The 26800-nt window shown below is 40.4% G+C and overlaps 1 protein-coding gene across 1 annotated transcript in view; it reads left to right on the top strand.

Annotated features, from left to right (window-relative positions):
* The window catches only part of LOC144826413 (lamin-B3-like), a 484608-nt gene that overhangs the window by 348360 nt on the left and 109448 nt on the right, over positions 1-26800 (top strand). The window contains exon 9 of the mRNA XM_078684729.1: positions 12041-12160. Coding sequence (XP_078540855.1) covers positions 12041-12160 — 120 coding nt within the window. The remainder of the gene's footprint in view (positions 1-12040; positions 12161-26800) is intronic.

Here is a 26800-nt window from a genome sequence, read left to right on the forward strand (position 1 = left end):
TAAGCGCGCCGGAGCACGCTTACAGATATATATATTTTTTAACCTTAATTAGACAAAATCCACACATGCACATATCTTGAGGCCTTGCAAAGGCACATCAAACGAACAGTCCCTACAATTTTACCAAGTTTGCTGGAAATCTATTCCCTTAATTTTTTTTTTTACTGTTTCTCTTGGTTTTCCCCTTGTTACGTTCACCGGGACGCTACCCGGTACGCGAACCGGACGCTCCAAAAACACAAGATGGCGGACTCCCGTTACGCTGCCGGTTAGCTGCCCGGTTCGCGTACCGGGACGCGCCTCTACGGCGAAAAATCGCAAAAAAAAAATTATTTTTATTTTTTGCCCCGCGGGGCACTTTAATATCCCCCTCATCAATCCTAGGGGGTCAGGAGGGGTCTACCTTGCCCCTTTCCTTCATTTCCCCCTTCGTTTTTCACCACATCTTGTCTCTCAATCCTACCGAGAGACAAGATGGCGGCCGCTCCGGACTTCGCGAAGTTCCGTTACGCGTCGGGTACGCGGACCGGGGCGCTAACCGGGGCGCGCTTACAGATATATATATTTTTTGGAACGTTAATTTCTCAAAATCCACTGGAGCACATATATTGAGACCTAGCAAAGGCACAACGGGCAAACCATATCTACAATTTTGCCAAGTTTCGTGGAAATCCATTCAGCCGTTCGAGCTAAAAGTGAGTCCAACCGCCCTATGGAAAAATGAATGGGAAAAACGTGTTTTGGGCCCCCCCTTTTATCTCGGCCCCCTCTTGACGAAACCCCCCCATATTTTCAGGGGCTGCTCAGAAACAGATTGTGCCATTTTCCTGAAAATTTCAGCCAATTCCGTCAACAAACGCCAAAGTTATTAGACATAGAATTTTCAGAAATCCAATAGAGAAAAAATCCTAACTATATATACCTACTGGCTATCGCCAGTAGGTAATATATATAATCTGCATATCTATATAAAAACAAATATAAATGCATGCATACACATACATATATGCATGGTATTTATACGAAAGTTTGAAAAACACTAATAAAAGCAAAGCTAAAAAGCCACCTCATTACAAACAGAAAGCTAAAAAGCCACCTCATTACAAACAGAATCGCTTTAACTTAAACGAGGGTGAGACCTATTGCATTTTCAATGCTTGTTTACTTTGGTTCCATTAAGAAGGCATTCAGATGTGTCACACATTTGCCATAAATTCTGAATGTTAGCACTCTAGTTGCTCATTAGATCACTGTAGTAAAGCTACTGCTCACCAGGGAAGTCTGCTGCTGGTATTCAAAGTGCATGTTTCAGTCTGCATGTCAGAATTTTTTTAATGAAATAGAGGAGGATTTGAGAAGTCACTCAAAATGTGCCCTCTTTTTTCTTTCTGAAGCACTAATCATACTTTCTATGGCAAAATGACCCCCCTCATTTTGTTCCTTTTTAAATTAAATGTTTTCAGACTTACCACTTAATTCCAATCAAGATGGCTTCTGGTGTGCCATACTTTTGTCATAAGTAAGACTGTTAGCGCTCTAGTTGTTCTTTAGAACACTCTGGGACATTCTGTCATTGGGCTATACTTGGGCTACATCTGGGTGATATTTGGGCTACATTTGGGCTCTTTTGTCTCTGGTGGCCATCTTGGGAGACTGCATGTCAGAATTTTTTAATGAAAGAGAAGAGGATTTGAGAAGTCACTCAAAATGTGCCCTATTTTTTCTTTCTGCAGCACTAATCATACTTTCTATGGCAAAATGAACCCCCTCATTTTGTTCCTTTTTAAAATAAATGTTTTCAGACTTACCACTTCATTCCAATCAAGATGGCTTCTGGTGTGCCATACTTTTGTCATAAGTAAGCCTGTTAGCGCTCTAGTTGTTCTTTAGAACACTCGGGGAAGCTGCAGTAGAACACAAAGGAATCAACTGACAGTCTCTGTCCTTGTTGGATGTACATGTTTTACTGAGAATGTCAGACTTCATTCTCACATGACTGAGAAAGATAATGTGAATTTACAGAAAATATGCTTTCAGTTTAGCTTATAGATCCCCTTCCAAACCACTGTGGGAAAAGCATTAGACAATAGTTTTCTTTCAAACATGATTCATGATATCCCAGAAGAAGGCTTTTTCACATGGTAAAATCACCTTAGAACACACCACAATTCCTAAAATGGGTATGGTACCATCAACAGATGGTTTATAATGTAACTAAAGTCCTAAAACCTTCTATTAACTGCAATGCTTTTTAATGAGGTGCTATCATGTATATTGGTCCCAAGATGGCTGCCAACACTTCTTGGATGAAGTGCTGACAGCCAATCAGATCTCACGATGAGGTGTGGTTAGGCTCCGCCCAGATATATAATTTCTTTTCCTTTTAATTTTCTCAGGAACTACTGGAGGGATTTACACCATTTAAGCATAAGCGTGATCTGCGAATCAGACTCTACCATTTTGCCAAATTTCTAGTAATTCCGTTCAGCCGTTCCGGCTGTAGCCGTGTCTAATCGTCCTATGGAAAATAACATGGGGAAAACACGTTTTGGGACCCCCCCCTTTTTTCTCAGCCCCCACGTGATGAATCACCCCAAAACTTTCAGGAAAGGAGCGGAGCGGGCCATCTTCTTTGAGAAATTCGCAAAGATTCATCAACCGGCGCCAAAGTTATTCCCAATAGAATGTTGCGGATTTCCTATGGAAACTAGGTCCTAACTATATATACCTACTGGCGACCGCCAGTAGGTAATATATATATACATATCCAAACCACATTCACTGATGTAATATGTGACATCATCAGCAGTGGATTGCGGGCGTGTGAGTTAGTTAGTACAACTAACTATAATGGGAATTTCGATGGTTTGGACGAGTGAAATGTCCAACTAACTAGAACACTCCTGAAACCTGCGGGTTTTTTCAGTGAATTTCTGAGGTGTTTTTAAATGCTAATTCCTAACTATAACTTGTCTAAAACCTATGGGTTTTTTTTCAGAGAATTTCAAAGGTTTTTAAATGACAATTTTTAAATGCATTTATTCTATTTATTTTTTTGATACTGATTTACTAAATTTTTTAAAACACTTTATTTTTAGATATTTTCTTTTTTAAATGACATTACATTGTCGCCCCCTTCCATTGACTTTTTTTGGGGCCTGGGTACCCCATCCCCTAGGGCCTAACCCGCAAATATAAATGTATTAATTTATTTTTCTCGTAGGAAGGGGATTCCTATGGAAGGAAATACAAGTTACTTGTAAGTATGCTTAGAATTACTTTTCAGGGTCAGTGCTGGGTTAAAAGATGCAGCACTGGGTTCTCTCCTGATAACAGGTGAGTAAATTGGAATTCGCTGTTCGGACCAAGAGGGTCAGGGTGTGTCTACCCTCCCCCTTTTCACTTTTTAAACACACATTTCACAGACTTGTTCAGCCTCCCTTCTACCGAGGCATAAAATGACTGCCAGCAGTTTCTAGTTTCGAATGTTGACAACCACTTGACAGCCAATTAGCATTCAGCGCGTGATCGGTAGGGTGCACTTATGGTAAGATGACAATGCGCGCAGTATCCGTATTTTTTTTTTTGGGAAGACACCAGCGTGCGCCCCCCCCCCATCCCGGGGACCCCATCCCCTGGAGCATGGCCAATTATTAGCCCCCCTCCTCACGCCTCTTCAAGGCCCTGGAAAGCCCATTCCCGGGGGCCGGCCTTCTTTTAAATACATTTTTTTTAATGGGGGAGCCACGTGGCCCTCCTCCCGCGCCACTTGAACCCTGGGGATCCCATCCCCTAGGGCTGTCCCCCACCGTTGGGGACTGTGTGGGGGTCTCCAATCCCCCCACAGTCCCGGCTTCCCGCCTCCTGCGGGAGCCGGTGTACTATCAATATCAGAACCCCATCTGTGTGTGTACCCCCCTAGGAGTTGCCTTCACTTTGCGTATGCTTGTTTATGGTAGTGCATGCTTGTTAATGTTGTGCATGCGCACAATACGTCCCACCATCTGGCCGTGTACCCTTAACGTATTTCATTTTATTTGCGCATGCTCAATTACAACATGCCCAATCACAGCTCTCACACCCAGTGACGACATGCTCAACCAATCATCGTTCTGCAAGGCATTTATAACCTTCCAACTTTCTCAAACTTTTCCTATTCCGCAGTCACATTGATAGTGTTTGTATCTACTTCTTCTTAGGTGAGCACTTTTTTTAAGGATAATTAAGTTAATTAATCTGAACAATCTTTAAGTACCGCGTAAATGCAAATTTTTGTTCGATTTGGCAATGTTGTTTTTAAGCACGCTTTCCTGCTTTTTTTAGATCATTAAAGTTGACTCCGTAACCTTTGTTTCTGTGTAAATCACTTAATCCTGCTGCGTTTCTTTAATTTACCAAGCGCCACGTGTCCGTTCCCGCAGCAGTGTGCTATGTGCTGTTCAAGTTAATGCAATGTAGTTTTTCTCATGTAAGTAGTGCGTCACGTGCCCCATGCATTGCAAAAGTAATGTTTTCGGCAATAGTGTATTTTAGCACGGTTTCCACCTTTTGTACATCGAATAACTTGCCCTGGTAGCCGATGTTTCTGGGCCTTTCATTTTTTAAGTAGTGCGCCACGTGTTGCTTCCTCCCCATGTACTGCACATGTAATCGATTGGTCAATGTTGTATTTTAGCATGCTCTCCATGTTTTTTTAATAACGTTAAACTTGATTTGCCACCTGTTCTAGCTCATTATACAGTTGTCTCAACCATGGGACGTATTGGTCGCCACAAGCTGTTTATTCCTGCCCATGCACTATTCCAGGTGGTGGTCAACAACTCGACACACCAGATCCACTGACTGCCCTCCATATGCTATCAGTCAAAAACTGCAATGGACCTGATGGAGTTATCAGGTTTCACTTTAACATTTCATGATAGAAAAGCATTATGAGATGAGCATTTTTGTATTTCATATGTTTGCAGACAGATAACTGTGCTGTTATGTTTTGGTAGAATTAGTTGGCATTCTAGTATCAACAAAATGAAAAAAAAAAAGCATGCCCTCCTGATTTTATTGGCCAAATATGTCATTTGAAATGGAATAATTTTTCTTGCTTCTATAAATATTTTTATAAACTGTAAATCTCCACTGTGATAGTCTTATAGACGTTTGTTTCTGAAACCCAAATGTTTCTCATTTAAATGCTTGTTACACGTTTTCAGCCTGCACTTGAGATACAAAGTGAAAATGTTGTTTTGAATGTTTTTTATTTGAAGACATGTCTTTCAATTTTCCTTGATGTTTATTTCTCAATTTCTAGATCATCGAAGTCCAAAAAGGGTTCTATCAGATCAAGGTCGGGAGTTTGTGAATGAAGTGAGTAACCAATCTCGGCCTAACATTTGTATAATGCAATGCTATTTCCTATTTTGCGTGCCAAATATAATTATACCTATTTGTTTTAGGGTAATTGAGAGTTATCTAAGCTTTTACAAATAGAACGTTCTATAAGTGCAACCTATCACCCACAGACAAATGATTTAGATGAGCATACTAAAATATAAGCTGTACACCTTCAAAGAAGGAGAGTTAGTACTTCTGACAAATTGCAAGCGAACAACAAGAAAAGGAGGCATTTTGGAGCATAGGTTTACTGGACTGTACCTTATTGCCATTATGCAAGAAAAGCTTGTAAAATTAGTCAATAATGCTAGCAAAATGCCTTTACGTACAACTTATAATCTCGACATGTTGAATCAAAGCAAAATATTTAACATAACCATTCATATGTCTCTAAAAGGTTTTACTACAGATATTGAAGCGTCCCGAATATGACCAATGGCAGTTAGTGATAGAATCTAACCAAAGATAACAGGACAGCTACAATTGTGGTGTTGTTTGAATGCTGGTAATGATACTTCCAAAAACATTATTTTGTTGAAGATACATTACTTTGTTTTTTTATGTTAATAACTTTTCGCTAGAATAGTTGTAAATAGGAAAGAGGGCTTTTAGGGATGACACTTATGAACCCCTACCGAGCACGCCCATACTGCCCATCGAAAACATATTGATATTCGCATATGATTTTATCTAACCACTAGTATGGTCCTAACGCGGGTGGTTTGAAAACTCTGATGATTGCTTTTCAACCCCAATCCTATTGAGAACAATTGTTTTTATGTACATTAAAATGAAGCTTGGACATTTGTACAACGTATACATTTGTAACTCTTTTTTTCAGTTTGCAGAATGTTACATAAATTGGCAGCCAATTGCTGAGATTGAAGAAAGTATATCCTCCTGTTCTAGCTCATTACACCGATGTCTCAAACATGGAACGTACTAGTTTTGAGAAGCTCAAGGAAAATTGCAATGAACCTAATGGAGTCATCAGGTTTGACTTTAACATTTTATGATAGAAACTGTATAATACCCTAGTGGTGTCATCAACTTTGGATTACTTGGTACTTTGTTTTGTCTTTCAATTTTTTTTATAAAAAGGCACAGCTTAAATTTTGAACATAGTATAGTAAGATATTTCCATTATGTTTGTGAATTTAAAATTATGTATGTTATCCTGCCATTACAACTTGTTTTGAACAGTTGTGACTGTCCTATATACTCGATCGGTAAACCCCTAAAAACATGTAGAAAATATTGCAAATTAGGTACTATAATTTTTACCATTGCTGTTAGGATGCGCTAATGTACTTCTTTTTTACATTTAGAGTCTTTCTCTACTGTATGGAGCCAAAAAGATTCAAACTTTTTTAACGGATAGCGTGAAGGTAAATACTCTCAATATAACTAGTCGACGAAGTTAAAAAGTAACAGATATAAGTACTTGAGGGGTTTTTGGTGGCAGATAATCTCCAATTCACACTTGTACGGATGGGTCTGATACAGGGTGGATTTCTGTATAACTAATGGATGATTAGGTATTAGGATGGCATACAGAGCTCTCGACCTTACTTTTTCTCTGAAAGGGTTCCAAATTGGAGACGAATATTAGGCTGTGCAGTAGAGGTTGACGGTGTTGCTCCACTGGTACTTGGGCATTCTCATGAAGCAGGAGGAGCCTCTCTCAATCTCCTTAACTCTTCCCTTGCAAAGTTGACTCGATGCTTGATTTGCAAGTGCTTCCGTATACTTGCAGTTCCACACCAGCACTTTTTATTGGGGTCTACTCTTGAAAGCAGTCTTGCATATGCGACAAGTAACTTTTCTTGCATTCATCTTTTTTAAAACTTGTAGAAATTAATTTCTAAACATTCAGTATTGTCGTAATGCGCATAGCCAGACATGATGAACACTGCAACGTAAGTGCATTACAGAAAGGTAGCAACCATGAAATTAGATGATTGGGTATTTGGATGGCATGCAGAACTCCCATATAAAGTAGTTTCCCAGCCTTCTTACTTTTTCTCTTGAAGGCTTGATAAGATCTTTCCAAGAGAATTTGAAAGGAGAAAGTAGGAGATGAAGAACAGAGGTAGGACGTTACATCTCAAGTGCAAAAATGGATTAAAAGGGTGGACCAAAGTCTGCATGAACAATGGCCAGTAGAAGCGTTTTGAGAGCGGGTACGCCCAAGGTCAAGTGAAGAGATTTGATCAGGCATAGCAAAGGAGGTGGCAACGGAGAGGAAGGTCCATGGGAGGTGGAGGCTGGGTTTGTAAATCTGCTCTATAACTTTCTCTCTTTCACAGTTTTAATGTTGTTTTCTTTATCTTTCTCTCTCTCTCATCGTTTCTCTTTTAAAGTTATGTACTTTGCTGTCCTCTCTGACTATAGATCGAAAGCTGAGTTGAAGTTTTGAACTTTGTTCCTCACAGTGTTTACACAAAGTAAGCAGAGCGGCCTAGATATACAATACCGCCGATTAAATGCATTAGAAATAAGAGCTTATTTACAAAACCCTTATGTCACTTTCAACATGAGAAATGTAACACAAAAGTGGCGCAAGAGTTTTGTAAATAAGCCCTAAAGAATATTGTCCTGCATAATGACTTGATTTCTCACCTAATTCTGTCTCATCTCTGAATCGTTTTAAAGACCTGTTAATCTGTAATGTAAATATGACGCAGTAGGCACTTCTATACAGACACCGCTTGAATGCAAGCCTATAAGACAAGTGAACTGTATCAGACACTGCACATGTAAAAAAAGAAAAAGGAAAAAAAGTCCAGTGTTACTTTGACTTGTAATGTTTCACCTCATTTAGTCACATCGATATAATTTTAAACACTAATTTTCTTTTTTGTTTTGCAGATTACCTACCGTACTTCTATTGGAGTCCATATCACATGTTGTTTATTATATTGTTTTGTTAAAGTTATAGTTCCAGTTATTCATTGTATTATCTTTTAGTTATGTTTCCAGTTATTTATTGTTTTAATAAAAGTTAATTTTAAAAAAGTATATACGTCTTTTTTTTTTTTTTTTGTGGGGGTAGCAGTCCCCAATAGAAATGATATTTACAATTTGAAGTATAATTCTGAGGCCAACTCTTTACCAGATCCTTACCAGAGTCTATTGCTACAACTAACGGTTCCTATGGAAAAGTTTTAAAACTACAACACCATTTGCAACATAGTGTGGTGAACGTCTAACATCTGTGCTAATTTAAGTGTTCCATGAACTGTTACTATGGTAACAGGCAGACAGTCTTTTAGGGGTAGGGTTGAAAGGTACTGGCTGTACAGAAACTGTTATATTTACCCAGGATCCTCTACATGACAGAAAGGAAAGCAAAGTAAAACAGAACACTGTGTACCAGATTTACAACCCCCTTGCACTACTTTCGCGCCCAGCCCCCCCTACAAAATTAGAAGTGTGTGGGTCTCCACGACCCATCTCAAGCCCCGGGAACCACCACCCCTGGGAATTTGTGTATTAAGGGAGGCAGACTGCGTGGCCATCCGCTTGGTGCCCTCTAGAGCCCTGGGTACAGCCACCCTCGCCAGCCGGCTTCTGCAGTGTCCCGGGGTGCCTACCCCCAGTGCACTGCTGTTTGCTTTGACAGGGCGGTACTCTCACGACTCCCGCCCTCCCATAGCAAACATAGTTTGCATTTTGAAAGACAGAGCAGTGAAATCTGTTCACTTTTAAAATCCAAAGCAGTTTGCATTTCCACATACAAATTAGCACCTCCCCATGCGAAAAAGCAATGCCGGCTCCCGAAGAACGCAAAAGTTCATCACACAATGTTGCTAAATAAAATAGCAAGTGTTCTTGACTTCTCAATATACCAGCTTATCCTACGTAATGTTATTTTCAATCACTTTCTGATAACCAATAAGAATCATGCTTTTAAAAAACAGAAACATGCACCCTAGTTTTCTGTGTAGAATGTTGTCAAACAAGCAATCATTTCTTTTCTGTTTTTCAACACTGCATCTTATCCACCATTTTAGGAAAAATCTTAGTTTTCAAACTGCCATTTCATTTATCTCCTTTCAAGATGCTTAGAGTGTGAATTGTGGGGCACAACTATATTTTCTTGAGCCAAAGAGACTATAGAATGGGGTCCATTTACCACAACAATCTGCGTTTCAATATGCATGGCATCTATAGGAGAGATGCTGTACATTTTACAAATGAAGGGAACAGTCTTCCTCATGAACCTAGACTCTGCATTGGTACTTACTTGTAGGTACTAAAATCTCTCAATAAACACAAGGGCTCTTTTTAGAGCCACCCAAGATCTAAACACAAAGCTTGATGTATATCTCAAAAATGCATCCTTTGGTTTTTTTCGGCGGTGAAACGCGCGGAACCTACGCGCATCCCGCGACCTTGTGGGACCCCCTGAGCAGGCCTTGGGGGGTCAGGGTGTGTCTACCCTGCCCCTGTTCATGTTTTGCACACATATTTCACAGACTTCTTCACCCTCCCTTCTACCGAGACACAAAATGGCTGCCAACAGTTCCTGGTTTTGAATGTTTACAACCGCTTAATAGCTAATTAGATTTGAGCGCGTGATCGTAACAGTGCGCTTATGGTACGATGCCAATCCTCGCACAATCTGCGGATCCACCGCGCCAATGGATATATAAATGAGTTTAACCGTAAATTTCTCAGAAACTACTGAATATATTGACACCATATGAGCAAAAGGCCCAAGTCAGAACTGAGGACTACCCCTCTTCCGAATTTGGTGTAATTCCGTTCAGCTGTTCGGGCTGTAGCCGTGTCTAAAGGTCATATGAGAAATTGCATAGGGAAAACACGTTATGGGACCCCCCTTTTTTTCTTGGCCCCCGCTTGACCAATCACCCCAAAACTATCAGGGAAAGAGCGGAACTGAGCTGGCCAGAAGCTTGGAAAATTTCAAGAAGCTTCATCAATCATCAATGCCAAAGTTATTGCCAATAGAATGTTGCGGTTTTCCTATGGCTAATAGGTCTTAACTATAACTACCTACTGGCGACCGCCAGTAGGTAATTTATATTTATATATATATATATATATATATATATATATATATATATATATATATATATATATATATATATATATATATATATATATATATTCCTTATAAAACTGCGGCCAACAATAGACCACCACAAGACAAGGTGTATGTTGGCTTATTTATGAGTAGGAATACAAGGAGGTAAAGTTGGGAGTTGAACTTTATTCATCTTTCGGTGCTCATTAATGCCACATTAACCACGATTAGCTTCACTTTTTGCCAGTTTTCCGAGTTGAAGGAAAGAATAAATCCACTCACCCTCACTGCAGCATTAAAGGAATCTGCAATAATGAGATTGGGAAACCTGAGCTTCTCTGCCTTCTACATTCATTGTGCATGGACTTTGCTTATACCAGCATGAAGTTACCTTGAAAGTTGTGTTCCTCTTGTATATGGCAGAATTCACTGCCATCCTTCCTGATGCGCAAGCATTACCCACCTGAACATCTTAGGCGTTTCTGTCTAAACTCTGCCCTGTTGGCATTGTGCTGTCTTGTTTGGTCCCTTGATGATAGGTATGCACAATTATTTTGACAAACTTAATGAATAATGTACTTAATAAACAAAAGATGGTGATAACGTTTGGAAGGGTGAAAAGCGAATAAATAATACAATTTCCTAAGAATAGTTGGAGTGCTAACACGGAATGTCAGTTTCTGTAGGCGGCGCTCTAGGAGCCCACATAATAAGCTTTTCTACCTCTCCACTAGAAGGCACGGTATAATTAGCATGCTTAGAATGAAAGTAAACCGCAACCATGAGAGCAACACGGGCGACACATGATTTTAGTATAGAATTGGTAAGGCTTTCATTGTTTTAATTGGCCAGGGCATAAGATTTAACATCTATGCCTACTTCTTCACAAGAAGTAGAACTCTAATTGCCTGGTTGTAGTCTACAGTGGGAAAGCAATGTCAAACGCCCTTGCTCAGCATTCATAAAGCAATTCAGTTTGCTTTTTATCTTATGGTGGTCCCCGGTGTAATATTGTAGATTGTTTTGTTGCAAGATTAACTACCAGAAGTGAATTGTTTCATTAAGGTGGTCCGTGAAACCTGATTTATATCAGTAAAAGCGTATTTGAACCATTTGTAATACAAAAAAAATAGTCTACTGAATATTTTGTTGCCTTTATGGAATTTCTAATACAATCTGTTGGCCACAGCGACACAGAAATATCACGATTTATGCTGTGTGACCACAACTGACGTCTAAGCAGCCAGGATTCTTTGGATGCAATAAAGTCACCATTTGCTCGCAATCCATCATAAATGTAGTGTTGGAAATGAGGAATTCACGTTTTGCACTTCCTGGCAGACAACTGAGAATAGTTTCTATGTGTTGATATGGTGTACATTAGACACAAATATTTGAAAGTAGTTTTACGCCTTTTTTTTTTTTTTTTTTTTTTTGCAGCTCAGAGGTACTGCTTAAGCATAACCTTGCTTACCATATAGCTGGATTAGTGGAACCAAAGAGCTTATCTAATGTGATGCTGTATTTCTGTCGCTAGTTTAAATGGTATTGAAATGAATGTTTTTCACTTTTAAAGTTCTTTTAAATGTGGTATTTCAGATTTGGGGAGCTGGTGCTGGTGTTGGCCATAACCCTCCATCTGACTTGGTGTGGAAGGCAGAGAAGTCCTGGGGAGTGGGCGATAATGTCATAGTGATACTTAAAGACTCTAATGGAGAGGTAAGTAGACTACGAACAGTTGTATCTGTATTGAATGTTCTTCTGTTTAGGAATCAACTGCAATTCATAGTTGGTGCGTATTGACAGACCACTATGGGGATAGCGATGAACCTAAATTATCATTAGGAATGGGCTATCCATTCCTCTCCTTAGGCGAAGTTCATGGGGTTTTGGCCACGCCATGTTACGCTTGCAATGCGGAGTTCTGGCCAAACTCCACCAATGGGCATGTGGCAGATCTTTCTTGTGTGTAGCCTACCAATGGTAAATTGCTGATGGGGAGCGAAAATTGCCATCCCCTAGCACCATTTTCAGGTGCTAGGAGGGCACCTGGCGAGATTTTCCTCATGCCAGTGGTTACAACCATTTGCGTTGAGAAAGCTGCTGCTCGATTAAAAAATCTACTTGAGTAACAGCAAAGAAGCTGTGCCTGTGATGGCATTCTCGCTGATGGAACTCCTGGTGCTAAAAATCAGCACAACATACCGATTTATGCTGGCTCGCGGAACGCTGCAGATTCTCAGATTTATCGTTTAACTCTGCGAATGCCACAGTGTGTAACTCTGCAAATTCCGCCCACTCCTAGTTACCATTAGACACCACACTTATTTTTACCAGATTATACTGCTGATTTAAAATTGTGTAAACTCCATAGTGAACTTTTTTTACCGCATTTCTCTCTTGTACTTTGATGGACAGCCTACTGTCTGGTCTGTCATTTCTGCAACTTGGAAACAAAGGGAAGTCATTCTGTAGGCAAGGAGTGACTTGTTGCGATGTCTTGGCAAGATAGACCCTAAACACACAAAATAATCCACACCATTTAGTGGTGCACTTGAGTAAAGATGCAATACAGCCTAAAACATGGCTGTGGTTAGATTAATTTCAGTTACCTATGATAGAAGTCTGATTCTTTTTTTTTTTGTGCAATTTTTTATATAGCATAAACCTTGTAGGCAGGGTAAGTTGGTTGATTTGCTCGGATTCACAGAAAGCGAAGTCTGGTTGCACAGTTTCAAAGTCAGCAGCTCTAGCCACAAGGCTACATCCCCTGCATTATCAAATTAGTACTATGATTATTAATTTTGCTGCGCATGAAATACTCCGTACGAAGAGCGAGATCGGATATTGTGCGGGCATGTTTAAGGTAGTCAACTTGAAGATGTTGGAGAGTTCACAGGGGGGCATCAGTTGATGGTGGCCAATTTTAAGTATTGCTTCTAACTCAACTCATGACGTCACCTGAGTTGTCCCATTTGGTTTTCAACAGTTGCTTTTCTCCAATGCTTACCTTTGACCAGTTCCTAGATATGTAAAAGGAGGTGCATACAAATTTGTGCTCAACATAAGGCTATGGATATTACTAGCTGAAGGCTTGTTGCACTAAAGCTTACCAACCAACACTACACCAGGCGCAAAACTGTCCCCTGCTTAATCGCAAATGCATATTGCACCTGAACCTCTAGCCTGCCTCTTGCCTGTCGCCTTCAGTTCCTGCTTGTTCCAGCCTTATCCAGTGACCAGAACACCCGACGCTGCCTGGGTTTTCCCACTCCGGGGTTTCCCTCTCACAGTTCTTCACACCAACAGAAGCCCTGCCCATCCCAGGACCTACCTGCAGGCTACAGAGCATTGCACAGCGGGCGTGCCCAATAGAAGCCCATCTGCACCTTTTCTGCCGCTGGCCCTCCTTGCCCACCGAAGATACACTATTGCTGAGCTCTACATCCTTGAGCCCAGTCGCTGCATCAAACACTGTCAACTGCCGACCAAAGCTCCACGGTAGGATCTTTCACCTGCACACACTGCCACTTCACCTTCCAAAGCACTCGCACTAGCCCACCAACTAGCCCCACCCCGAACACACCGCAGATTCCATCAATAAGCTTGGTGGTGGGATCCCCATCACACACAAGAAATCAATCCAATATCCCACCACAAATGTCTACGTCACCCCACCATGGATCACCACAACTTCCAACTCCAAACAAACAGCAAAACCACAATCGGGGGCACCCTCGCCTACCATCCTCCAGGACCACATTCCGCCTTCTGCCACATCACCGACCTAATCGGCCCCATCTCCAAAGGCTTCAACAACGAAATTTTTCCTCAGCGACCTCAGCTTCCATCTCGTCAACCACAATGACATCAACACTACCAACCTCCTCGACAGCATGAACAATACTAAACTTGCCAAACTCATCTGGGACTCCACGCACAAGGCAGGCTAGACCGCTCTATAGTCCACTTCAACATCACAAGTTCATAGACGTCCACCCCCAGTCTGCCCAACGTCCCCACTACAGCTGGAGCAAAACCTCAAAAAACACATGGATCAATGCCCTCAACACCACCTACTCCATCTTCTCCAAGAACCAAGACCAGAATGTCAGAAATCTCAACAATTGGATCACCAACTATGCCAACAGCGTCACTCCTATCTGCATCAGCACCCACAGAAGGTCCACCAAGCAGGCTAGCTGGTACACTGAAGACCTGAAAACTGCTAAATAACACTGTAAACAACTAGAAAAGAGATGGCGCACCAGCTAGGACACAACCAACTAGACTAACTTCAAGATGGCCTTCAAACTCTACCAAAGACTGTTACAAGACTGTAAGAAAAAGGACTTTTAGCCTCACACATCAGATCAAGCTCCAATAAGAGCAAAGAACTTTTCAGCATCGTCAAATAATTCTTCCAGCCCCTCAGCTGCAACAAACCTTACCCCCTCACAGGAACTCTGCGATAACCTTGCAAACTGATTCCACAACAAGATCACCAAAATCTACTGAAAATTCAAACACCAGCCAAAGGCCACCAACCTATTCAAGCAACAGAATGACCCCATACCATCATAGACATCATACTAACGTAATGGAGCCAGCATGTCAAAAAGAACACCACCTCCATCATGAACTCGGCACACCCAGAGACCCAACCAACCACTGCCATCACCATATCTTCTGCATATGCGAAGCCAGAATCGACCACCCACTTGCCACCTTGTTCAACATCTCAATTGCCATGGCCTCCTTACCTGAGGACTGGAAACACACAGAAGTTAACAACCTACTAAAAAAACAATCTGCAGACCCCAGCTAGCATAACTACTACTGACCGATCTCCTTGCTCCCAGCCAAATTATTGGAAAAGCCATTAGCTAACAACTCTTCACATCTGGAATGGATACTCCTATTCGACTCATCCCAGCCCTCATTGCGGCTACCAATAACATCTGAGCCCTACTCAACGAAGGAGAGATTGCAGCTTTGATCCTCCTATACCTCTCAGCAGCCTTCAATATGGTCTCCCACTACACACTCATCAAAATGCTGCACAACATAAGCAGTCAAGGAGCCGCTCTCAGATGTATCGGCTCTTTCCTCACAGGAAGAACGCAAAAAGTCCACCATCCCCAGTCACTTCCAAACCATAGTAAATCATCTGTGAAGAACCCCAAGGACACTCACTCAGCCCCACACTCTTCAACACTTATGACACCTCTTGCCAGCATCGCCAAAACCCACTGACTCCACATTATATCCTACACCGACAACGCGCAACTCTTGCTCTCCCTCTCTGAAGACACCACCAACAATAAGGCCAACTTCCACAGTTGCATTACATACTTCTCCAACTAGATGAATGACGGCTGCCTGAAACAACACCGACAAGGCAGAGAAACAGTTTTTTGGAAACCAAAGCTCCCCAAGGGAGGTATCCTGGTGGCCCTCAGAACTCAGACCCCACTGACAGCGCTAGAAACCTAGGCATCATTCTGGACAACAAGCTAAATGTTGCGACTCGGGTCAACTCAGTCTCCTCCTCCTTCTCCTCCTCCCCCTCCTCCTTCTCCTCCTCCTCCTCCTCCTCCTTCTCCTCCTCCTCCTTCTCCTCCTCCTCCTCCTCCTCCTGCTTCTTCATCCTTTGCATGCTTTGTAAGATTTTCAAATAACAACCCAAAGCTTACATGGCCCATCCTACATAACTGCAGAACCCCCTACTTGAACCACTGCCTAAAATTCCATCATCCCACAAGACACCTATCGTCCGCATCCCTTTTTTTTTTAACCCTTATCCCCGCATCCGACTTAGCAGATTTAGAGGTTACTCCTTCTCCTACATAGTAGCAAAGACATGGTATAAGCTACCCTTTCATCTATGGTCCTCCCAATCTCTTACAGAGTTTTAAAAGTCCCTGAAGACCTGGCTTTTTGGCTAATCAACTGGACCCTGCCAGTGCCTAGGTACACTGATGGGTGAAAAGTAGTGCTCTACAAATCTGATTGATTGATATTGCTCTGCTCAAGCTGAAATATTAGTAGTTAGAAACTACAATTACGTGCTCAGGTGTGTGATGCACATTTTAAAGTTGGCAGTTCCAAAATTGTCAGGGACAAATAACATTCTTCCCCGTGAGCCTACAATCGGTGGCAGCTGATGCATAGGGGGGCCCTATAGAGATGCCCCTCTGGTCTCTGCAGGTACAAAAACAGAAGCTGTTTCGAACAGTTCATTCACAGAGACAGAAAATGTATACACCCGAAGTGCGGGATCTGTCAGTGTTTTTATTTTCCTAGATCTTTGTACGGACAACGCAAAGTGCGCGTGTCAGCCAGCAAAAGTGAGGAAAGGGGGTTTAGTGACTGGGTTCATTGGATTGCGCTTGTGAGAGGATTGCTTTTCACTGCAGCCCTCTCACCAATTCACAATTCCATAGACGTGCTATGCATGCTTCGTGCAGCACACCATGTCCACAATGGGGGCTAGGTTAGGCAGAGACACATTTTGAGCAAAGCAGCCCCCAGACCTATGAGAAGGATGTATAGATCCGTTTGAAAACTGATCAACCCTTGCCCATCCTGGCTCCTGTTAGGGCTGGCAGACCAGTCTGCTGTGCTGGTTGAGGGGGGTGTGCATGGGAATACGGGCAGACAGTTGAAGAGTGTGCAATGTTTAATTTTATGATTAAGCACTGTACGGTTGTATCAGAAGGATGAAATACATTGACCCTATAAATAACTGCCAAGTTAAACCAGCCTGAGGAGCAGTCACTCTCCTCATTACGCTTCTCCATTAGCACATGCGAGGTCTTCGGTTGGCGAACAGCTTTATGCATATACCACGATCTAGACAGATTTTTCCGACATTGCTGGTAATTTAAGTTCCGAGGCCATTGACAGTAAAAATCTTTGCATTCACTCTTCATTACGGATCAGCGGTGCAGCCTGTTGGTGCTCGAGACAAGGCCTTTTTTTATTTTCCCAAAAATGCTCCAAACGATTTGGGCCTTTTTTGCTGCTTTAGTTGGGGAAACGATTTAATGTAATACGACACATTACATGACGTCGCTTTGCTACCCTTCCAGTAATGGCTGCATGATGAAAATATAGAGGCGCAGAACATAATGTTACAAAAAATACAAACTCCAATCTGCGCAGGAGCGGCATTATAGCCTTAAAATAAACTCCAATCTTTTTTGTTTTAATATTCTCAATGGGACGTTCAAAGTAAACACCGCTGGTGTCTGTATTTCAAATGACCTGCCTGATATTTAATAGCCAAGTGGGCATAGCCTCTTCATATCTCTCTTTCGCATCCCAAGTGCACTGCTACTACTCCACTCTTCAGAAGAGTTGGTACCGTCTTCTTTCTCCTCTGCGTTTGCCCCTGGTTCATATTGTAAAATGTATTCCTTTTTGCTATCCGTGGTGGCATGGAATAACCTCCTTCCTGAAGTCAGATCAACCCTTGAGGGCACATCCTTTGGGAGTGAAGGGACTTAGTAAATACTTATTCTATGAAGCAATTTAAACTCTGCATCACCTAGCGACCCTTTCTATAGTATATTATGCCATATGAATGCACTAAATCATCATTCACAAATTACACATTTTAATGAGCTGAAAATCGAAAGAATTTTCGAGGTTCTAGAAGGTACTCGCAGCATTAATTTACAGTCTCACTGGAGCTGAGGGAGAAATAGATGCATTGTGTGCTTAGAATATGCTGTATGATAGAGATGGAGGTTAAGGCAAAAGTAGATGCAGGATGTAGAATATCCTATATCATACACCATGGCTGTGCCCTTGCAGAAAAAATGTATTTAGATTATTTATCTATATTGAGAAAGGCCAAGACAGAGATGGGTGCAATATGTAGAGTATCCTGAGGGATGGAGTGTAAGTGTGTGTTATCCTGATAATGCCTAGTAGGGTCTCTTGTAGTGACGGTGGGTAGAATATTCTGTATGTTGGAGAGGCCCAGGCAGAGTTGGGCATAGTGTACAGATGATCATACACAACAGAGATTGAGGCCCAGGCAGAAGTACAGAGTCCCAGATAATAGAAAATCTTGCTAAAGCACAAATAAAAGGATATGTCTGCTGAATATGTTGCTGAGCTTTCACTTAGAAACTGAACAAGTTGTATATTATAATGTTCAGTCAGAGTTGTATTGAGTGGTCATTCACATCACCTCGTTCTGTTCGATCATTTCATATGCTGTCACAGCCATTCTAATGATAACCAGCCATAGGTATGTGAATTTATCTGTATGTGTGTGTGTTGTAAAGAATCCAGGTTCACAATATCAGGTTCCAGTAGTAGATTTATTTCCAATGTAGATGAGACAGCTTGACTGGCTATAAGCGCAGTCAGGCTTCAACTGATTCCCCACAGAACCTCAGGCATAGAACTATACTAACATTCTAAGTTCTACAACTACTTCTACAGCTTACATACATAAATAGGAATACCACACACCTCGCTCCTTTGAGAAAAAAATAATAAAATAACAAAAACCTTAAAAAAACGAACAACTAACATAATCTTCCGTATTTACAGGTGGATGTGTAACACGTATACTTCTTACATTTTCTAAAACTCTTTGTTCAGAATTTTCCCTTCTACCTTGATCAATATTAATATTTCCTGTAACAACACAAGAATCATTTATCTCTTCAGTTTTTAACTCTTGTGTTAACCACAACATTTTGAGTGTCTTGCAAAGCATCAAAGTTATCCATAACATTTTAAACATCCTCCTCATCATACACATGAGAATCCAATTTTTTTTAATCAAAAAATGACATGTCAGATCTAACAATGGATACTCGTCTAAAATTCCAAATTTCCCTCCTTCAACTCACACAGCTTTGCTTAAAACGTCTGTTACTCTTACAGGATCAGACCATTTAGCCCATCTTTTAGAAGAAGAACCTCTAAATTTGACACAAACCAAATCACCAATTCTAACTTTATGATCAATTATCTTCCTGTTGGAACTTTTACACACTTTCTCTTGATACCTTTTAACACGTTCTCTCACCTTGTTAATATCCAAACTAGGCATACTAGATTCATTAGACTTTAACCACCAAGGCAATAACTTAGAACCGGCTTTCCTCCCTCTTAATAACTCAAATGGAGAACAACCAGTCACATAATTTGGTGAAATGCGATAAGTGAGCAAAGTGGCACGTAATGCTTTCCTCCAATCCAAATGACTCTTTACTGCTAATTGAATCGATTCTTTGACAACTCTATTGAAGCGTTCAACTTGACCGTTGGCCTGTGGATTATAATTGGAAACTCTCTTATGAATAATTCCTTGTTCTTTGAAAAAAAATTCAATTTCATTACTTATAAATTGTGTACCATTGTCGGAAATTATTTCAGAAGGTAAACCCTCATGACTGAACACATTATTAAGAAAATCTAAAACTTGATTAGAAGTTTTAATCTCTGGCCATTTTGGGGAATTGTCAATTAAAACCAAACCTTAAACTTCTTTACTAACAGAAAAGTTTAAAGGCCCAATTATGTCGATTCCCAATCTTCTCTATGGACCTTGTGAATATTCAATAGGAGAAACTTCTACAGACAATGGTTTGACAGTTTTATTACTATTAGAAAATGGAACACATTCCCTGACCATCTATCAACAATAGCATCCATTGAAGGCCACCAACAATATTCCCATAAACGCCTCTTAGTAGTTGACATTCCCATATGACCTTCATGAGCAATCTTAATTAGATCTTTACTGACAGAGAATGGAGGAACAGTTTTGTCACCTCTAGTAATAATGTTATGTGAACACATAAGTTCATCCTTGACTTTAAAAAATTAACCTATATCACCTAACAACTTCCTTTCTTCTGGCCAGCCATTTTTTAAATAGTTTTCAAGATAACATAGAATATTATCTTCTGACATAGCTTTTATCCACACATCTTCTGAAACCACTTCAACATCATTACCATTTATATCTTGCATGGTATATGCTACATCACATTCCTCAAAGTGCTCATTATCCTGGTGAGGTAAAGCTAACCTAGACATACAATCCGCATGTACATTAAGTCTACCTGGAATGTACTCCACAGTGCACTGATACTCTTGTAATTTAGCTGCCAATCTAGCCAATCGAGCAGTTAGAACTCTGCCACCTCCTGCAGCTAACCTATTCACTAGAGGTTTATGGTCAGTTCTGAGCAGAAATGTAGTGCCCCACAAAAACTGACGAAAATGCTGAGCAGCCCCGGTACATGCCAATAATTCTTTTTCTATCGTAAAATAATTATATTCAGCACCTTTTAAAGTTCTTGATGCATAGGACACAATGTTCTCTTCACCAGCACTTTTTTGTAAGAGAACAGCACCTAAACCAGTGTTACTGGCATCTACAGCCACAATACATTCTTTACTAATAGTGAAAGGTTTTAAAAATGGAGCAGAACAAATTTCTTTTTTTAACTCATCAAATTGTACTTGCTGCTCATTACTCCATAAAAATTGTGTATTTTTCTTAAGCAACAATCGTAAAGAAGACACTTTAGTTGCATAGTTTTGAACAAATTTACTGAAATATTCTGTCAAACCTAAAAAAGAAAACAATTGTTCCCTATTGATCGGGCCGGTGCTTTAAAAATACTTGAGATATGATCAAATTTAGGATTAATACCTTCCTTTGATATCTCGTGCCACCAATATATTACTTTCTCCTGTCTGAATTTACACTTGGAAAACTTGAGTGTTAAACCTTTAGATTGTATGCTGTTCAACACAGCTTTCAAATTATCGTCATGTTGTACAACATCATTCCCATAGACTAAAATGTCATCTTGAGAGGCAATAGCCCCTTTGCAACCTTCAAGCATTTCTTTCATTAACCGTTGAAAAACAGATGCGGCACTGGCAAGTCCAAATGGCATACGCAAATAGCGATACATCCCCTCTGGTGTCACAAAAGCGGTTAAATTCTTAGATTCATCTTGTAAGACTACCTGGTGATATGCACTAACGAGATCTAAAGTAGAAAAAACACAAGCTCCTGAAAGGGTAGAAATGAGTTCATTAATTTTAGGTAACGGATGCTTGTCTGTCCAAATTTCTTTATTCAAACTGCGAAGATCCACACATAAGCGGAGTTTGCCGTTGCTTGTAAGAGAGAACAATCTGAGAAACCCAAGGAGACGATTCAATGGGTTCAATGATGTTAGATTTTACTAGATCAATAAGAATATCTTTTAATTTATCAGAATGTGCTAAAGGCACATTCCTAACCCTATGCCTGACAGGTACTGCATTATCCTTAAGTACAATTTTATGTTTAAACTGAGCATACTCTCCCAATTTGTCTTCAAAATCTTTTGGAAACTTTTTTTTTATGTCAGAAATAAAATCTTCATTATGTGAAGATGCAATAAAAACTGGTGGTGAAGCATTGGGATCTAATTTCATTCCCATTTCTTTTTGGTGAGGCCATCCCAAAATGGACTCTCCCTTACGAGCTATGTATACTTTCGCTTTTGTAGACCTACCTTTGAAACAGAGCTCAGCCCAAAAAAATCCTTCTAAATCAATTTTGTGCCCAGAATAACTACCGGTTTTGATGTCTGGGATTAAATATTCTCTGTTAGGCCACAATTCCTTGAAAATGTCTTTACCAGTTATAGAATACCAGGCACAAGAATCCACCATCATGGAAACTTCTTTACCATCAATGTTAACAATACACAAAGGAAAACCTTTACAATCATTTGAAGAGATACATGAAATGCAATTAAATTCACTAAATTCTTCAATTGTCCCCTCATCATCTAAAGTAATACAATTTACCTTTTGAGGAGAACGGCACATTTTACTAAAATGTCCACTTTTCTTGCATTTCACACAAATCTTGTTTAAAGCTGGACAATTCTTCAAATTTCCTACGTGGTCAAAACTCCCACATCTGTAGCATATTATAAATGTACGTCTGTTACCCAATTTATTATCTTTCACAACTCCATCTTTTTTGTTAGGATAAATAGTTTTCTTTTGAACTGCTTGAATTCTAACAATTGAAACCTCAGGTACAGACTCTTGTATTTTTACGGATAGGTTCTGACTTTGACCTCTTATTTCACTTACAAATTTTTCAGATTGTTCTATTCCTTTTGCTATATTAACTACAGCTTTAAGAGAAGTTTCAGTTCCTAACCATAACCTTTCTAGAATTTTCTTACTTTTTGTTTTCATCATTATTTGGTCCCTTAACCGCATGCGTGCGGCGGCTATTTTCGCGCTCGTCATTGAGCGTGGAAGGGTTTACAACTTGTTCATAGTTAATAGTATCAAATGCACAGGACCCAGCTAGAGCACGCAAAGCTGATATATAATTTTCAATAGGTTAATTTTCCTTTTGTGCTCTAGAATAAAATTTAAATTGTTCCATCACTGTGTTAATTTTCTTTCCAAATCTGATGCTGAGCTGTTTTGTGGCAATCTCAAAGACATCAGATTCATCAGAATCTTCTAATGGAGGTAATTCTGATAATTCTTTGATACCAGACGTAATAAATCAAGTTTCCTTTTGGAAGAACAACCATCTTCTTCCAAAACCTCTACATATGCCAAAAACCTAGGATACCATAAGTCCCATTCCATTTTTGGTTCTCCTGCTGTAGGTAAAAAATGAGGTGGAACAATAATGTTAGACATAGTGATGAACGAAAGTAGAGAAATAAATATATAGGAAATAACACAAGTGATGTTAAAAAAAATATATGTATACCTAGAAAGTATGTTGCACCAACTAGAAAAATGGCTAAAATAAGTTATTTACTACTTTAAATAAAAAGCACAGTAAGGATGCTACACAAATTCTCAGAATGCATCAAATAGCGTGTGCATCGCTGTTGTATAATCCACTGATGACCTTAATTTCATAGCACACTAACCAGCGTGTGCATCGCTGTTATAATTATATAATCGGATGTTTTTCCCCATTACATCTGGGAAAAAAAACATGTGCTTCGCTGTGACTAGAATCCAGAAGAAGAAGAATTTTCCCCAATTCAAGATGGCCGAAAACGTGAAATAACGGGAAGTCACTCCCAAAATGCACTGTGCTCCCAGAATTCTTAGAAAGATGACGTAAGATGATTGTGCAACCAGGCAACAACACGTAAAGTTGCTCACAATGTAGTTGACATTCTGTGAGTAGCCGTTGGACTAGTACTAAAATATTTACGAAAAAACGTTACTGTATAATTTAAGATTAATGCAAAAAAAATGTTGGAAAATAGAAAATAGAAGAAAATTGCCGCAGATGCTATCACGTGCACGATAATAAACAGACGCAGTAGCAATCAAAGCTAAATAGGAATACTCCTATAAATGTTTCCGCTTTTTAAAAAAAAGAAAATTAAGTAAACTATAATGTTCCTCTGCCGCTGGTGCAATCAATGCACTGTAAATAATCCAGCCGCTAGTGCTAACATGCACAAATTCAAGTAAAGTAAAATAACTTACTTTTGCACGAAGTGAACGCTGGCTCTAACACTCCAGGAACAATACTCCCACTGTCGCCAATATGTTGTAAAGAATCCAGGTTCACAATATCAGGTTCCAGTAGTAGATTTATTTCCAATGTAGATGAGACAGCTTAACAACCACAAGGACTGGCTACAAGTGCAGTCAGGCTTCAACTGATTCCCCACAGAACCTCAGGCATAGAACTATAATAACATTCTAAGTTCTACAACTACTTCTACAGCTTACATACATAAATAAGAGTACCACAGTGTGTTCTTCATATGTGCGCCTGCCAAAAAAGGCACAAGTGTGTCTAGCAGGGCAAAGTGACTAACAGTGTGGAGTCGCATAAAGCAGTTGCAAGTGAGAAATTTGCAAATAATATTCGATATAAGAATCTATAATCTTTTTTGCGACGGCCTCATATTTGTGCATGGTTTTAATAATAGTTGCGTAAAAGTCCGATTGTGATTTTATAAAGCAAAAGAGGGTAACTTCAAAGCAGAGACGGAGGCGGAGTGTCTTATGGAGAATCAAATTATATTTGTTAATATTCCTCTGTTTTTGATAAGCTAGGAGGGGTCTAGAAAGCAGAGTGACTGAAAAGACGGACTGCCCTTGGCAATCACGAGTATTAAATGAATGAGGATTTGAGTGGCAGTGGGTGATGTAAACTAGATAGAGGATGGTCATGTGTGTAGGCATGTCCCTGGGGCATAGTGGAGACCAGTCATGATTAAGACTAAGGCTGTTATTACTAGGCTAAAACTACCAACCCTGAACAGCTGTTCCCTTGCCTTGGCGGACTTCCCTTTTGACCCAGGCAGTTTTCTCAGTCTGAATCCTATTCTTCTCTTGGATTTTCGCTGACAAACAGCCACTGCCTTAGTATCCCTGCTCTGAGGCTCCATGAAAGGCATTAATCTGATGACACTTCAGCAGCCAGACACAGAGCACCACATCTTTCATGTCTCTTACCACAAAGACCAACTAGTATCTTCAACTATATCACCATTTCTGTCTGAGGCCCATACAAGTACAACTGGTGTAATCTGTTCTTATCTTTTAAGATCCATTGCCATTAGATGGTAACATTGCTGTTAAAGCCTGTAATATTTGTCTCTTAGGCCGGTGAGCATAAACCTTGCCAAAGATAATCAACAACAGCTTTTTGGATGGGTAGCCAGCTTCCAAGCCTTGAAGCAGAGTGTGCCTTGCCTAGTTGCCTTCATGTAAGTTTCTTTAAAGGGATTCGTCACTAGCTCATTTTAAATTGGAACAGGGTTGTAGCGGTCTTCGTGGATGTCAGAATGTCCTTGATCTGGGGTGCATCGATGGGGCAGGCCTAATGCCTTGTTTCCTTTTTGCACTTCTTCTCCAGGACAATGGTGTTCTAGTTGCATATGTGTCGCAAATAACCTGGGCTGGTGATTTTTAGTCACATCGGCAAAGGTCACAATGACGTTGAAGATGGTGCTGGTAATTTTGAAGTTGGTGCAGGCTCGCAAGTAGGGCCAGGGCAGTTTTTCAGGGTGAGAGTAACGTGGCAGATTTGAATAAGCTTTGGTCTTTCCTGCCTGCCCTTCCAAGTAGAAAATTAATTTAAAAAACCATTATGGCTGAAAATAGAAGTAAATAAATTTGCTATGTATGTATGAAAAATAATGTGCCAGGCGACATTGAATGGGAAGATTCCTTTCACTATATGTTATACACGTGATTCTTTAGTCAATGTTACCCTGTTAAGGACAACCCTTTGTCTGGTACGCTAAGAAAATGTTGCAATAATGCATTTCAAACCTGTAGATTTTTAGCTGTTGCATAGGGAATTTGTGCTGTGCAATCCACCATAAGACCCTGCTGCTTAAATCTTTTCTTAGAGGGAGAGCCCACCTAAATCACCCTATGAAGAATCCGGGTTTCTCTCTTCACTTGCTCGATACTTTTAAAGGTTGGTATTTATGCCCTACCACTTTCAACATTCACCAGCCACCACTATCTACATGGCAAATGCACTGGGGGAAGGGGGAATTATTTAGGGGGATGGGGTGAGCGCAATACTGACCAGCTAACTCTGAGCCCATAGGCACTCCAGCATGTGGGCAGAAGCATATTGTGAGTGAAATATGCTCGGTTAGTAATTAACCCTATTTAAAACCTACTTAAATCATTGCTTCTATCTTGAACTTACCTAATTAAGATTGTTGAAACCCTCTACATTCCTGCTTGCATGCTTTGTGATTTCTTCCATTACTTCTGTTGACTTTCGGGACACCTACTAACCACTCCAGCTTCGCCCGCAATATGCAAAGCAAACGCTGTAAATTGGGTCCCAAGTATAGGTAGCACAAAATTGAAAAATGTGTGCCAGCCTAAAGCCACCTAAAAGTGTTGATTGGCCTACCTATATATCCCCCATTTGTAACTTTAAAGCTACCTATATTTAGGACACAAAGATGTTGAATGTGCGTAGGTATCTCAAAGAATGGTTAATTTTCTTCAGCTGCTGGCTGCCCACAAAAGTTGAACGTGTACCAACCATAGGCACCCAGAATGCTTTGCTCAGATACACTTGTGTCAACCCTTGGGAGCCCCTTCATTCTGTTTCCTGTGACATCATTTCACTTGCCATTGTGACAGTTGTAGACTTCCTCTTCAGCTGCTTGTTGTCAAACCTGGGCAGCTCATTGTTTTTGCCACCTTGGATCGCTCTGTTTTTACCTTGTAGATGTGTGAATCAGTAGTAGTTTATGAACACAAGCCATTGATAAGGCCCTGTTATCATGGAAGCCTTACTAGCTGAATGTATGTCCCTGACAGTGATTCTTT

Source organism: Lissotriton helveticus, chromosome 3_2 (assembly GCF_964261635.1).
Source record: "Lissotriton helveticus chromosome 3_2, aLisHel1.1, whole genome shotgun sequence".
In the NCBI taxonomy this organism is placed as follows: Eukaryota; Metazoa; Chordata; class Amphibia; order Caudata; family Salamandridae; genus Lissotriton; species Lissotriton helveticus.